Genomic DNA, 16255 nt, shown 5'->3' on the forward strand with positions numbered 1-16255 from the left:
CTCAAAGGTTTGTGTGCCCCACTCTAACAAGATTTTGCTTGAATGACACTCTTCCAAGGCTTTCCAAGAGAACTTTCTGCCATGATGGAAACATTCTGTCTCTGCACCATCCAATCTGGCACCCACATGTGCCGACTGGGCATTTGAAACGTGGCTGGTGTGACTGAGAAACGGAATTTTTAATTTGACTTATGTTTAATTAATTTAAAGTTGAATAGCTCCCGGTGGCTAATGGTTACCGTATTGGGCCCAGCAGCTCTACCAGAAGTCCTTCCAGAATGTTCCAAAGAGCTGCAGCTAGCGCCAGGGAGGGGACCGCAAAAGATCACGCTTACCCTGAACTCTCCCTCAGAGCCCCTGAGGCTCAGGAGACAGGCTTTATAGAGCCACTCAACACAGCCAGCTGCCTCACTTTTATTTTGACTGCCGCCATCATCTTAATGCCCATGGAAGTCAGAGACTCTGAGCAAAAGCAACACGGAGCGGCTGGGCTGGGCGGCCGCGCTGCCCTGCACTCAGGACCACAGCCCGCGTCGGCGGGGGATGGGAGAGGTGGCGGGTTTTCTAAGGGTTCCTCTTGCCTGCAGTGTTCGCTCCAGTTTAATGTCAAGACTCTGCAGCTTTAATGGGGGTTGACGTGTCATTGTGAGGATTACATAAAGTGGTGTGTGTGAAAGAACCCAGCTGTGCTTTGGGTTGGATCACGTCCCCGAAAATATATGTTCAAGCTCTAACCCCGGGCACTTGTAACGTGGCTTTATTTGGACACAGGGTCTTTATAGATGTAATTAAGTTAAGATGAGGTCATAGTGGACGAGGGTGGGCTCTCATCCAGTGACTGGCGTCCTCACAAAAAGAGGGACGTTTGGACACAGACATGCAGAGAGGAGAAGGCCAGGAGAAGATGGAGGCAGAGACGGGAGTGACCCAGCCACAAGCTCAGGGATGGCAGGGATGGCCAGTAACCACCGGAAGCTGGAGGAGGCAAGGAAGGATTCTTCTGGAGAGCCTTCCAAGGGAGTGGGGCCCTGTGGACACTTGGTTTTGGGCTTCTGGCCCCCAGAACCGTGAGAGAACACATTTCTGTTGTTTGAAGCCCCCAGCGTGTGGTTCTTTGTTACGCGGCCGCAGGAAACGGACACACCACCTAACGGGCTGGGGCAGAGAGAGCGCTCAAAAGCCTGGACCAGGCACTAACAGAAATTCGGCCCCATCAGCCTCTCGCCCAGTTTTCAAAAAGTTGAGAAGCTTGACCATCCACTCCTCTCTTTCCAAGGGACCCTGTCCTCTTCGGGCCGCAGGAAACCCCTCCTCCTGTTTGTGGGCACTGGTCACACGACCCTCAGGGCGGAGTCATATCAAAGGCACTGGGCAACTTACAAATATATGCTGCAACTCCTCCGCACAGATGGGGAAACCGAGGCCCAGAGGGGGCTGGGTCTCAGCTCAAGGTCACAAAGGAGTTAGAAGCAGGGCCTGCGCTCTGGACTCCTGCACCAATGTTTCACTGGTTTTGAAACTTGAAGATGCTGGAGAAAGGGAGTGACTGCAGTCACACGCCGCATAACGCCATTTCAGTCAACAACAGACACCACACACAACAGTGGTCCCATGAGATCAGCACCACGTAGCCTGGGTGTGTGGCAGGCTCTAGCATCTAGGTTTGTGTAAGTGCGTGCTATGATGTTCGCACAATGATGAAATCGCCTAGCGACACATTTCTCAGGACATATCCCCATCATTAAGCGATACACAACTGTATTAAATTGGAGTTTAGAGAAATTCGGCTTGAAGATCTGTGTGACATTGATGAACGTGGGCCTCTTAAGGATGCCCTGGGCCAGCCGCTCGACTCCCTCTGATGCACAGACTTTTGTGGTGGGGCAGGAGGGGTCCCGGGCGCCAGGAAAGATGGGGGGAGGGCCCCCTGCTGCTTGAGGTGGTCCCGCTTCATGGGGCAGATGAAGATGCTCTGCTGTCACACCCACAGGCGGGGGGCGGGGGGCGGGCAGAGGGGTGGAGAGGGGCAGCTGGACAGGGAAGAAGGGAGCTGTGTGTGTGCATGCGTGCGGGCGTGTGCACTCGACGGAGAGGAAGAGAGCGGGGAGAAAACCAGGAGAAAGGCCAAGCGGAGAGAAGGCTGCCATTGTGAAGGCGGGACAGCTGCACCAGGGGCCCGGGGCAGGCGGCCGGGGAGGAACCTAAGGGCTTTCTTCTCTGTGGGCAGGAGGGCCGAGGAGAAAGAGGAGGAGAGGCCGAGATGGCGGGAGGGGGCGGGCAGGAGGGAACCGGAGAGGAGAAAGGAGCACAGAAAAGATGCGGGTGGGCAAGGGGCTGCTGGCTCTGGAAGGGATGCGCAGATTCATCCGCTGAGCCTCCAAAGATCATGGAGCACCCGCTGTGGGGGCCCTCTTCCAGGCACGGGGACCCTGGGGGCACAGAGCGGACTGTCCCTGCTTCCATGCAGCTGACCCTCGAGAAGCAGGACGACCAACCAGATAAAGGGCAGAATATGGAGTCAGCAGTGGAAAGGGCCAGGGAGACAGAGAAAGCAGGAATCAGGGCGTAATCAAGGCACCAGAAGGGGCATACTATAACTCGGGAGGTTGGACAGCAAATATACAAATCTATGTTAAGTGGCGACAAGGGCTCTGAGGTAAATGGAACAGGGTGGGGGATAAAGATGTCCTTCTGGATGGGCTAGGCCAGGAAGGCTTCTCTGAGGAGGTGACATCTAAACGAGGATCTGAGGGAAGAGTGTGCAGGCCATGCAGATGTGTAGGGAAAGAAGTTTCCAGAAAAGGGAAGAATAAGTACAAAGGCCTGTAGGTGGGAATATGCCAGGAGTTACTGGATGGTTTGAGACAGAAAACAGTGGAGTGTCCGAGAGGGGTGACAGGAGGTGAGGTGGTCGCGAGGTGAGGGACAGAGAGCAGATCATTAGGACGCTGAGGTGATGGAGGGGCAGCTACCCTGAGTGAGCGGGGAGCCACAGGGGGGCTGTGGGCAGAGGAGTGACAGGCCCTGCCACCTCCCTGGGCTGTGGCGGTGAGAACAGACGTAGTGGGGTGAGGGCGGGAGCAGGGGGCCACGGAAGAGAAAGCTGGAGTCGTCGAGCCGAAGTGATGGCGGCCTAGATAAGGGTGGTGGCACCAGAGTGGATTCTGCGGTATTGTGAAGGGAGAGCTTATGGGGCTTGTTGATGGATTGAGTGCGGAGTGTGAAAGGAAGAAAAAAAATTCCAGATGACATTAAGGTTTTGGCGTGAGCGACTGGAACGCGGCAGCTGCCAAGGGGCAGACCGTAGAGGCGCCGGGGGAGGAGGGCCAAGATCAGGAAGTCGTTTCGGACACGGTGGGTTCGAAATGCCAGGGAGACATCCAAGGGGGGATGTGCAGTTGGCAGCTGGATGCTGGCGTGTAGGTTGCGGGGTAAGAGGACAAAGGCAGATCAAAAGGGAGCGGTGGCAGGAGGAGGCGTGGGCATTACGTCATAGGAAGACAGAGGAGGGCAACCCGAGCACCAGCCCTGAAACCACTTTAGGGAAAAAACAAGACACACACACACACACACACACACACACCTGCCTTCACCAGCCAGCAGCGCCCCTGTGCTCAGGGCTGCCCAAATGCCCAGCAGACACCTCTCTGCCCTCCTGTGAGGGGCGGCAGGATGCCCCAGCCTGCTCCACCATCCCGCAGGCATCCTGGCACAGAACCCTGCTTCCCCCAAGCGAGTGTGGAGCCCGAGGTTGACAGCCGAGCTGCGCAGGTCCTCCCCAGCTTTGTGCGAGGAGAAGAGTGAAAAGAATTGGGGTGCTCAGGGCCAAATCTCAAAACCGCTCCAACTGGGAGGCCTGGCACAGCCCTAGCTCGGAACGAGAGGCGTGCTTGCCCGGTAAATTCTAGAATGCGATGAGGGAGGGGCAGGAGGCATCCCAGCCGTGCTCACATCTCTGCGAAAGTCTGTCCCAGATGGCAGAAGCCGGGCAGGGAAACCACCGCAGAGCTGCCAGACTCAGATGGCATCGAGGAACGAGAAAGCCCTACCCCAAAGAGAAGAAAATGGGCACTCTTGTCTAATTCACCAGAAAGGGCCGGAAAAGGTGTCTTCTTTTTCTTTTTTTGCCAAAAGCAATGCAATGGAAATGTGTGATTGTCAAAGCAGTATGCTTTTCCTCTTTATCCTTCCCAACACCCCTCAATTTCTATTTGGGAATCCAGGTGTTGGGGAGACACTGACTCCACCTGCTGCTCCAGGAACAGGTGATGTATAACGTAACTGGCACATTCCAACCGCTCTCCATGGTGATTGGTTCAGGGGTCGGCATGTGACTCAATCTGGTCCAATCAGAAAGAACCTCACCACTTTGGCATTCTGGAAAAAAATACTGCTGGATGTGAATGAAGAGGCTCCGAGTCCCTGGAAGTGCCAGCCCTCGTCTTGAGACCTCGAGCCTTACGATGAAACTGTGATACAGTGTGACCCATCTTTCCCTAAGGCTCCCCCATATCTTTCCAGTTGAGGGAGCAAAGAATTCAACATCTTGTCAAAACCACTTGGAGTTGGGGTTTGTCACTTGGATCTGAAGGCCACTACTGGCCACGAGCATCACCAGGAAGCACCCTCACCTTGCTCAAGCAGAACCCACACATCACCCCCTCAGAATATGGGGTACACAGCCAGAGAAGAATTGCTGAATGGAAGGAGATGCATGTTTTCAGCTTTGCCGGAATTGCCAAATCGCTCTTCAAAGTGGAGGCGCCCATGTGCACTCCCACTGCTAGTGTCTGCAACTTCCTGTTTTCCCACGTCCTCACTAACATCTGGTGCGGCAGGACTTCTGAATATGGGTGAGATACGACAGCACATTGTCACTGTCATTTGCATGTCACTGATTACCCGAGAGGTTGAGCACGTGCTGCCACATTCTGATCCATGTGTACAACTTATTTTCACCATCTGAAATTACACACTGTGATACTCATCTGAACACTGGGCTGGGATGGGTCGTGTGATACTGTGCTACTTGTGCAAATCATCATCATCATCATCATGTTAACATTTCTTAAGTGCTTACTATGTATCCCTGTTCTAACATATTTAATCCTCGTAAAACTCTCTGAGTTAAGGGACGCTGTTATCTTTAGCTGAGATAACAAGACACAGAAGTTAAATAACTTGTCCACATCAATTCAGCTAATAAGTGGCGGAGCCTGGATTTGAAGAAAATGGGCACTCCTGTCTAATTCACCAGAATTGGAATTCTGGCTCTCCACCCCTTTGCAAAGAGCTGAGAGGCTCATCACAAGAACACTGAATACCTCTGACTTGTGGGTATCTAAGCGAGCGGTCAGGGCAGCTGAGGGATGCTAAAAGAAGACTACATACACTTTGCAAAAACTGAGGATGCAGTTTATATTTGCATCCTCAGATTGGATATTTGAGATCCAAGTCCTTGAAGTTCGAGGAAGCCAACACAGAAATATCCATGAACAAACTGACATTTACCCTGCTTAAACTGAGCCTCTCTCTCTTCATCCTTTGTCAATCTCTAGTGCAAACATGGGGTGGCACAAAGCAAGCTGACTGCAACCTGAAATGGCAAATATTGTAAAAGATGCAAGGTCTTACAAGTTAATTACAGTCATGCTGGAGGACAGCTCAAAGCCCATGCGAATCCACTCACAAACAATAATCTAGTTTATGAGATAATTGAAGAGGAGATCATTGAACACGATGATCAAGTCATCAGCACTTCACAGGAGAAGATTAAGATGTCAAAGGACTAAGAGAAAACTGATCAAATCCTCAAATACTTTTGCAAAGATGACCCTTTATGATTTTTCTGTGAAAACTGAAGGTGAAATAAAGGATATCATACTGTGCTATCATTTAATTTGTCAGACAAATTACACTCCACCCCCAACTGAAACTTCATCAATTCATTTGTTTAAAGAATCAATGCATCAGTCACAGTTAAAACCAAACTTATGTTAAATACTGTTAGATATAAGATAAAATAAGGTTATTATCAAAATTTCCTAGTTTTACTTTTTTCAAGATAAAATACCTGACTACATACATTAAAAGCACTATTTACATGAAATGTTGTTCCAGTTAAGGAACGTTTTTCTGGTTCCAGTCTTCCACAGTTCAGGCTGAGCCCCTGTGTTCAAAAGGTGTCACATACACAGATGGTTGAGAACTGTTACTGTGGTTTTGACTTTAATCTTCCCTCAGTATCCATTTTCTTCTTTTCCCATAGTAAAAGAATTTTTAGCTGGGCAAATGGCCACCCAGAATAAAGACTACATTCTCCAGGCTCCTTTGTAGCCATGTGTGTTCATGTGATTTGTTTCTCATTAATGAGGAATGAGAAATAGAATGCAGTTGAGTCTCTGATCAACTGAGGAAAACCTAAACATATAAAGCAAATATTAATAGACCTAAAGGGAGAAAGAGATAGCAATACAATAACAGTAGGGGAGGTTAATACTCCACTTTCATCAATGGATAGATCATCCAGACATAAAATCAGTATGGCAAATCAGCTTTAAATGACATGTTAGACCAGATGGACTTAACAGACATCTACAGAACATTCCATCCCAAGGCAACAGAATACATATTCTTCTCAAGTGCGCATAGAACATTCTCCAGGATAGATCATATGTTAGGCCATAAAACAAGTCTTAATAAATTTAAGAAAACTGAAATCATATCAAGCATCTTTTCCAACCACAATGGTATGAAAGTAGAAATCAATTACAAGAAAAAAACTGGAAAATTCGCAAATACGTGGAGAGTAAATAACAGGCTACTGAACAACCAATTGGTCAAAGAAAAAATCAAAAAATACCTTAATACAAATGAAAATGAAAATGCAACATATCAAAACTTATGGGATGCAGAAAAAGCAGTTCTAAAAGGTAAGCTCATAACAATAAATACCTACATCAGGAAACAAGAAAAATCCCAAATAAAGAACCTAATTTTACACCTCAAAGAACTAGAAAAAGAACAAATGCAGTTGAAAGTTAGTAGAAGGAAGGAAATCAGACAGACCAGAGCAGAAATAAATGAAATAGAGACTAAAAAGGCAATAGAAAAGATCAATGAAACTAAGAGCTGGTTCTTTGAAAAGATAAAACTTAGCTAGACTCACCAAGAAGAACAGAAAGAAGACTCAAACAAATAAAATCAGAAATAAAAGAGGAGACATTACAAAAGATACCACAGAAATACAAAGGATTATAGGAGACTACTATGAAAAATTATATGCTAACAAATTTGACAATCTAGAAGAAACAGATAAATTTCTAGAAACATACAACCCACCATGACTGAATCGTGAAGAAACAGAAAATCTGAATAGACTAATTACTGGTAAGTACATTGAATCAATAATCAAAAAACCTCCCAGAAAACAAAAGTCCAGGACCAGATTGCTTCACTGGTGCATTCTACCCAACATTCAAAGAAGAACTAATGCCAGTCCTTCTCAAACTATTCCAAAAAATATAAGAGGAGAGAGCACTTCCAAACTCATTTTACGAGGCCAGTATTACTCTGATACCAAAACCAGACAAGGGTGTGCAACAAGAAAAGAAAATTATAGATCAATACCCCTGATGGACACAGAATGCAAAAATCCTCAATAAAATATTAGCAGACCTAATTGAACAATGCATTAAAAGGATCATATGCCGTGATCAAGTAGGATTTATTCCAGGAATGCAAGGATGGTTCAATATCCATAAATCAATCAATGTGTTAATCAATCAACATTAACCAAATCATGGCTAAAATCATATGATCATCTCAATAGATGTAGAAAAAGCATCTGACAAAGTTCAACATCCATTTATGACAAAAACTCCCAACAAAGTGGGTGCAGAGGGAATGAACCTCAACATAATAAAGGCTATATGTGACAAGCCAACAGAACATCATACTCAATGGTAAAAAGTTGAAAGATTTTATGCTAAGATCAGGAACAAGACAAAGATACCCACTCTCACTACTTTTATTCAACACAGTATTGGAAGTCCTCGCCAGAGCAACTAGGCAAGAAAAATCAGCAAAAGGCATCCAAATCAGAAAGGAAGAAGTAAAACCGTCACTATTTGCAGATGACATGATATTATATGTAGAAAACCCTAGAGGGGGCCAGCCCCGTGGCCAAGTGGTTAAGTTCGTCCACTCTGCTTTGGCAGTCCAGGGTTTCGCCAGTTCGGATCCTGGGTGAGGACATGGCACCACTCATCAGGCCATGCTGAGGCATCCCACATGCAACTAGAAGGATCCACAACTAAAAATATACAACTATGTACCGGGGGGCTTTGGGAGAAAAAGGAAAAATAAAATCTTAAAAAAAAAAAAAGAAAAAAAAGAAAACCCTAGAGACTCCACCAAAAATCTGTTAGAACTAATAAACGAATTCAGTAAAGTTGCAGGATACAAATATACAAAAATCTGTTGCATTTCTATACAATAATAACAAACTATTAGGAAGAGAAGTCAAGAAAACAATCCCATTTACAATTGCATCAAAAGAATAAAACACCCAGGAATAAATTTAACCAAGGAGGTGAAAGACCTGTACAATGAAAACTCTAAGATATTGATGAAAGAAATTCAAGATGACAGAAATAAATGGAAAGATATTCTGTGCTCATGGATTGAAAGAATTAATATCGTTAAAACGTCCATTCTCACCAAAGCAATCTACAGAGGCAATACAATTCCCTTAAAAACTCCAATGGTGTTTTTCACAGAAGTAGAACAAACAATCCTAAAATTTGTATGGAATCACAAAAGACCTTGAATAGTCAAAGCAATCTTGAGAAAGAAGAACAAAGCTGGGGGCTTCCCTGATTTCAAACTATATTACAAAGCTATAGTAATCAAAACAGTATGGCGTTGGCATAAAAACAGACACATAGATCAATGGAACAGAACAGAGAGCCCAGAAATAAACCCACACACGTATGGTCAATTAATTTATGACAAGAGTCAAGAATATACAACGGGGAAAGGACAGTCTCTTTATAAATAGTGTTGGGAAAACTGAACAACCACATGCCGAAGAATGAAATTGGACCACTATCTTATACCAGACACAAAAATTAACCCACGATGGATTAATGACTTGAAGGTAAGATCCAAAACCACAATCTGACATTGGCCTTGGGGATGATTTTTTGGATTTGACACCAAAAGCAAAGGCAATAAAAGCAAAAATCAACAAGCGGGACTACATCAAACCAAAAAAGCAAATGAAACCATCAACAAAATGAAAAAGCAACCTACCAAATGGGAGAAAATATCTGCAAATCATATCTCTGATAAGGGGTTAATAGGCAAAATATATGAAGAACCCATACAACTCAATAGCAAAACCCCAAATAATATGATTAAAAAAAAGACAGAGATCTGAATGGACATTTTTCCTAAGAAGACCTACAGATGGCCGACAGGTACATGAAAAGGTGCTCAACATCACTAACACCAGGAAAACGCAAATTGAAACCACAACGAGATAGCAGCTCACACCTGTTAGAACGGCAATCATCAAAAAGAGAAGAAATGACAAGTGTTGGCGAGAATGTAGAGAAAAGGGAACCCTTGTGCACTCTTGGTGGGAATGTAAATTGATGCAGCCGCTATCGGAAACAGTATGCAGGTTCCTCAAGAAATTAAAAATAGAACGACTATATGATCTAGCAATTCTGCTTATGGGTATTTATCAGAAGAAAATGAAAACACTAACTTGAAAAGACACATGCACCCCCATGTTCACTGCAGTGTTATTTACAATAGCTGAGATATGGAAACAACCAATGTGTCCATCAACAGATAAATGGATAAAGAAATCATGGTATATATATACAATGGGATATTATGCAGTCAACAAAAAGGAAATCTTGCCATTTGTGACAACATGCGGGGACCCTGAGGGCATTATGCTAAGTGAAATAAGTCAGACAGAGAAAGACAAATACCGTATTGTCTCACTTATATATGGGATCTAATAAAAGCATCGAGGGCCAGGCCCATGACACAGTGGTTAAGTTTGGCATGCTCCGCTTCGGTGGCCTGGGTTCATGGGTTTGGATCCTGGGTGCAGACCTGCACCACTCATCAGCCATGCTGTGGCAGTGACCCACATATAAAGTAGAGGAAGACTGGAACAGATGTTAGCTCAGGGCTAATCTTCCTCAAGGGAAAAAAAAAGTAGTAAAAAAAAAATCGAACTCAAAGACATGGAGGACAGACTGATGGTTGCCAGAGGTGGGGATGAGTGAAATGGGGGAAGGGAGTCAAAAGGCACAAACTTTCAGTTATAAAATACGTAAGTCCTGGCAATGTGGTGTACAGCATGGTGACCATAGCTAACAATACTGTATCACATATTTAAAAGTTGCTAAGAGAGATGTTAAAAGTTACCAGCACAAGAAAAAAAAATTTCTAACTGTGTATGGTGATGGATGTTAACAACAGTTATTGTGGTTACCATTTCGCAACATATACAAACATCAAATCATTATGTTATACACCTGAAACTAATATAATGTTATATGTCTATTACAGCTCAATAAAAAAAGAAAGCTGTTAAGTCTCTGACCAATTTATGCTGCAGGCTCACCAAAGTCGCATGGACTTTTAATAGAGAAAGTAATAAACGATTGCTTTCTTGGGTTTCTCACACACAGCCAAATGTAAATCTGAGTCAACCCTAGACACTCACGAGAATGCAGGGTTTAATGTGTCTAAAGACCCAGCAAGACAGCTGACCATTAGTCCTTGGGAGACTACAAAGTTATTACATGTTCTAATGTGACTCACACAAATGAAATTAATCTAGAGGGATTTTGAATTCATTATAGTTTTCTGTCATTTTTCTCAATCAACCGACAAGGACCAGCATAACTAATATTACGTAGTGGTATCTTTAAAATGCTTTCACTTTAAACAGCAACTTAACAGAAAACTTAAATCTGAGCTTCCCAGCTGCCAAGGCAAAGAGAGAAAGTATACAGGGTGCACAGCTCTTGTTATTGAATGACCAGAAGTGCACCATTCATCAGAGTAAACAGACGTCTTCAGGGTCCTGAGTTCTGAAAGTCAAGTTGGAATGGGGTTCCTTGAACAGAGGGGCATTCTAAACACAATGAATAAAATTCTCAGTGACAGTTTACAAAAAATGTAAATGTTCTGTGTATGGCGATTTACATTTGACATTACGCTCCCGGTCTTCACTGAGGGTATGATAATGAAGCACAGCCGGATGACGCTGCACTTCTTTGGGGAGATAGATTCTTGGTGATTTGTGTAAATTCAAGGATGTAGTTTGGGAAATCAGTTCTGAAGGATGTTTATTCACAAGAGAGGTTCCCCTTCTGGCACCAGCCATATGATTTCTGAAATGCGGCTTTGGCTCCCACCATGAGCCCTCAGGCATCGCAGGATATGTGTTTCCTTTCAATTCCAATTGTCAATTTGACTCTGGGCAAATCTCTTTCGTGGGTTGCAGCTGCCCTGGCTTCAAAAGAGGGGGGCTGATGAGAACACTTTGGGGGCCTTACTGTTGCTTTGGCATCCAAAGCTAAAGGTTTCTACCCAGACCTTTCACCCAGAGGTTCTAAAGGAGGGTCCCTGAGCCACGCTCAGCCCTCAGCCATGTTTTTTTGGCCCATGGCATACATTTAAAAACATCGAGTTTTGTCAACTTTTCTTTTTTTTTTTTTTTTGCTGAGGAAGATTTGCCTTGAGCTAACATCTGCTGCCAATCTTCCTCTTTTTGTATGTGAGCCACCACCACAGCATGGCCACCGACAGATGACTGGTGTAGGTCTGTGCCCAGGAACTGAACCTGGGCTGCCGAAGCAGAGCGCGCTGAACTCAACCACTAGTCCACTGAGGCTGGCCCTTGCCAATATTGTTTGAAACGAACAGATTTCAGCTAAAAATTCAGATTAGAAATATCTGAAGGTTGGCAACCCTGAGTGTGAATGGCTAACATTATCTGGAGCTCAGCGGCGGAGGCCCCTTTTAATTGGTGCCCTGTGATCTGCTGTTGGCCCCCCTGTCCTCCTCCCTCCATGTACATCCAGGTGCCCACGATGGCTTGGGTGATGGCCCATGGTAAACTCTGCCATGTGGCTTTCTGCAGAGACCCAGGGACCAACAGAGTTGTGTGTACAGGATGGAGGCTTTCCTGGTGGTCTCAGCAGGACCCACTTTCTGGGCAATTCTGGCAGCAGAATGAGTCTGCAAGAAGACACCCACCCCTCACCAGCTCACCAGCTCGCTCCTCACCCCAGCGCGCCCTCGCCAGACACGCTATGTGACTGGGGGACCTGCGTAGCCTCTGGGATGCTTCAGTGTTGTGAGCTGAGCCCACGGAGGCACCCGTCCTCCTCTCATGCCCATCTCCCCCAAACAAGCCGCTTGTCACTCGGACGCAACTTCCCGGGGTTGCAACATGTGAGCCACAACATCTGATTTCACGACCATCTCGGCTCCTTACCCGCGGTGGGGAGTATTTATTTTTTTAAGTAAAGCAAAGTCAATTAGTTGAGTTTGGAGGATTTTCAACGGTGCTGGACATACGTGACTATCTGTAATCGTGCCTTTGCCTTAGGCAACCAGCGTGGCAGGTGAGCCCTCAGAACCCACCGAAGCACCTCCTGCAAGATCGACATACAGGAAGCTGGCGGGTCCTCCACCCAGGGTGCAGCAGCCCAGCACTGACCGCAGGAGAGATGGAGCACGCCGGGTAGTGTAGACAGTCAAGTGTAGACAGCCCATCGCCATGGCAACTCCTGGGCCATTCTGCACAGAGTCCCCACATGCGCTTCCCACCGATTTTAATCCTCATCCCCCACCCCAATATTCTTTTGGAACCTTCTTCCTGCTGATGGTCTCAACTCAATAAGGCAGTCCCCCAGGGCTTTACTTAATAAAGAAAGCGAACTCGTGCACAGGTACTTCATGGCCTCTGTACTATATTTCATATCTTAAATAGACTCAGGGTTTTTAAAAAATCAAATTCCTTTGAAAAAGTCACTTTCTATCACTACTATAGGCAAATCATCCTGTCTTTTCCGAATGCACTTAGAAATAAATGCACAACTTTTAAATTAAAATAAAGGTGTCCACGCACAGCCTGAAGACCCCTAGGGTGCCCCGGCCGTCCAGGGGCCACACCAGGAGAGGCACCGGTCGCAGACGAGGACCCCCGCTTCTGGAAGCCCCCGCCCCCGCCCGCCGGCGCGCTGCTCACCTGTCCGGTAGCCCGTGCTGTTGAGGTACACGGCGAAGGTGCGGCTCTCGTGCTGCGCCTGCCAGGAGGGCGAGGAGCAGTTCTCGTTGTTGGTGTAGGTGTTGTGGTTGTGCACGTACTTGCCGGTGAGGATGGAGGAGCGCGAGGGGCAGCACATGGGCGTGGTGACGAAGGCGTTGACGAAGTGCGCCCCGCCCTGCTCCATGATGCGCCGCGTCTTGTTCATCGCCTGCATGGAACCTGCAAGCACAGCGGGGAGGGGTGAGGCGCGGCCGCGGCCTGGGGCCAGGGCGCCCAGGGCTGCGACACAGGGAGGGGCGCCACCCCCATCCACAGGGCCGGGGTGCGTTTTGGAAACCTCCCAGGACAGATGGGGGGCGCTCCTGGCATTTGTGGGCAGTAGACAGCAATGCACTGCGAGGGGGTCCTGCAGAACCAGCATATGTCCTGGGTCCCCAGTCCCGCTGGGGGGGGGGGGGGGTGGGGTGGGTAAAAACCTGTTTATAAGTTATCTGAGCCTAGGATGGAAACTCTGTTTGCATATAAACAGAACACCTCTTTTGCAGGGTATTAATAAACACTGATTTTTTTTTTTTTTGGAGAGCAACCACTATGTAAACCGAGGGAAAATTATACTTTGTTTTATTTGGAAGTTTCCCAAGAATTGTTCGCTCTTACTGAAATCTGGTCACACCAACCCCCCCGGCGCCACCTTCTCCCTGAACACTTCTCAGCCGAAATGCTCTGCATCAGCCATGAACCACACCCGCCTCCTCTGTCCACCAGCTTGGAACCCACTCCCACCTACCCCCAGATGGAACCCATCAGCCACCACTCCTCCTCCAGGGAGCCCTCTGGGATCGCTCTGGCTTCCGATTCTCTCCAGCTCTCACCATGCGTGCAGCATGTTACCAGGACTTAATTACAGACCACCAGGATTCGTGGTCTCGCTCCCGCCTGCTCTTGTTTCCTGGGGAAGCTGGAGCAGAGTAAGGCACTTAGGAAGGACAGGAAACTAACATGTGTGGGAACCCTGCTGTGCGCATCGGTCACTGCTCCACCGAGGGCCGAGACTGTGTGCCTTGCCCACTGCTGAATCCTCAGCGCCCCCACAGAGTGTGACACACAGTGGGGACTCAACAGATGCGTGAAGAGTGGAAGTGTCATCGTACACTAGGACTGGCATCCAAATACTTCTAGGTTCAGTGGAAACACTCAGTGGACATCCTTTCCCTCTCCCCCTGTGGCCACGCTCAGTCCCTCCCTTTTCCTTGCAGTTCTGAGGTTCTGCAGCGATTGAAGGATGGCCCACCCCCACCCCCAAAAGATATGTCCACATCCTAACCCCCAGAACCTGTGAATGTGACCTTATTTGGAAAAAGGGTCTTTGCAGATGGAATCAAGGATCTCCAGGTGAGACGTTCTGGATTACCTGGGTGGGCCCTAAATCCAATGACAGCTGTCTCCTAAGAGACAGAAGGGGGGAGACACAGACGTAGAGGGGAGGATGGAGGCAGACCCTGGAGGGAGGAATCTACAAGCCAAGGAAGTCCTGGAGTCACGGGAGCTGCACGGCAGGGCGGGGTTCTCCCAGAGCCTTGGGAGAAGCCAGCAGATATGGGACTTCTGGCCTCCAGAAGTGTGAGAGTAAATATCTGTTGTTTCAAGCCACCCGGCTGGTGACAGTTCGTTAGGACAGCAATAGGAAACCAATTCAGGGTCTACCAGGCATCTGGGGTTCTTGCTGGAGAGCTGCTGATCCCAAGCACCAGCAAGGCCCCAGACAGCCACCTCGCACTCTGTCCCTAAAGGCCAAGAGTGAGAAAGAGACTTACGTGGCTCGTTTATCTCATCTTTCTGCCAAACAGGGAAGGAACCAGAACCAGAGCTTCCCCGAGGCCAACAGAGATCATATCTCTTCACTGCTAAACACCATCCAAGAGCTTCCCAATGAACTCAGAAGAATCCCAGATTCCTGACCGTGGCCTAAAGGACTCTTCCAGACCTGCCCTCCCCTACCAACCACGCCCTCTTCTCTGACCTCATCTCTTCCCTCTCCCTTACTCACTTGGCTGCACTGGCCTCCTCATTGTTTCTCAAATTCTCCAAGCTCATTCCTGCCCCAGGATCTTTGCACCTGCCATTGCCTCTGCCTGGGACTCTGACACTCTCTGACACTCCTTTGCTGGCTTGTCCCATTATTCAGATCCCAACTTAGAGGTCACCTCCTCAGGAAGGCCTGGGCAACCTACCCCTTCTGGAGGACCCCCTGCCCCTTAATTCCTATCACACCAAGGTCTGCTGCTGCTTCTTAGCATTCCATTTATCTCCTTCTGAAATGGTCTGTTTATGGCTCGCTTGTTTATGACCTGCCTCTCCTTTGGGACTGAGAGTTCTGGGTGATCAGGGTGTTGTCTACCCTACTCGCCCGGGTATGTAATTGGTGCTCTGTGAAAACCCACTGAATGATGGAAGGAAACAGCAGAGCCTGCCCTTCTGGGCCCAGCACTGAGGTGGCCTAGAAGGGACTCCCTCCCGGAACCAAGTGTGTTTCCTGAGCCTCGTGGCCAAGGTCGCCCACAGCAGGTGGAGAAAGGCACTGGCCTTGTGTTACAAACGGAGCAGGAATCATCAGGCCTAGAAACTGCGTGAACACCCATCGTCAAGGCCACATGTGCCCCCCGCCCCCCGCCAAGTCTCCACGGGTCCTAGCTCTAACTGGTGGGCAATTACAGGGTTTCCACCCAGTGTGCCACCTCCCGCTGGAGGGGCTGGGGGAGGTTTGCTTTTTTTTGGTGAAGAAGATTCACCCTGAGCTAACATCCACTGCCAATCTTCCTCTTTTGTTTTCTTTTTGCTGAGGAAGATTCACCCTGAGCTAACATCTGTGCCAATCTTCCTCTAGTTTGAATGTGGGCCACTGCCACAGCATGGCTGATGAGTGGAGTAGGTCTGCGCTGGGGA

The 16255-nt window shown here is 47.6% G+C and overlaps 1 protein-coding gene across 10 annotated transcripts in view; it reads right to left on the bottom strand.

Annotated features, from left to right (window-relative positions):
• SULF2 (sulfatase 2) overlaps positions 1 to 16255 on the bottom strand; it is a 128095-nt gene that overhangs the window by 58236 nt on the left and 53604 nt on the right. For all 10 annotated transcript variants that reach the window (XM_070246887.1, XM_070246883.1, XM_023626696.2 and 7 more), the window contains one exon: positions 13292 to 13531. In XM_070246887.1, the coding sequence (XP_070102988.1) occupies positions 13292 to 13531 (240 nt within the window). The remainder of the gene's footprint in view (positions 1 to 13291; positions 13532 to 16255) is intronic.

Source organism: Equus caballus, chromosome 22 (assembly GCF_041296265.1).
Source record: "Equus caballus isolate H_3958 breed thoroughbred chromosome 22, TB-T2T, whole genome shotgun sequence".
In the NCBI taxonomy this organism is placed as follows: Eukaryota; Metazoa; Chordata; class Mammalia; order Perissodactyla; family Equidae; genus Equus; species Equus caballus.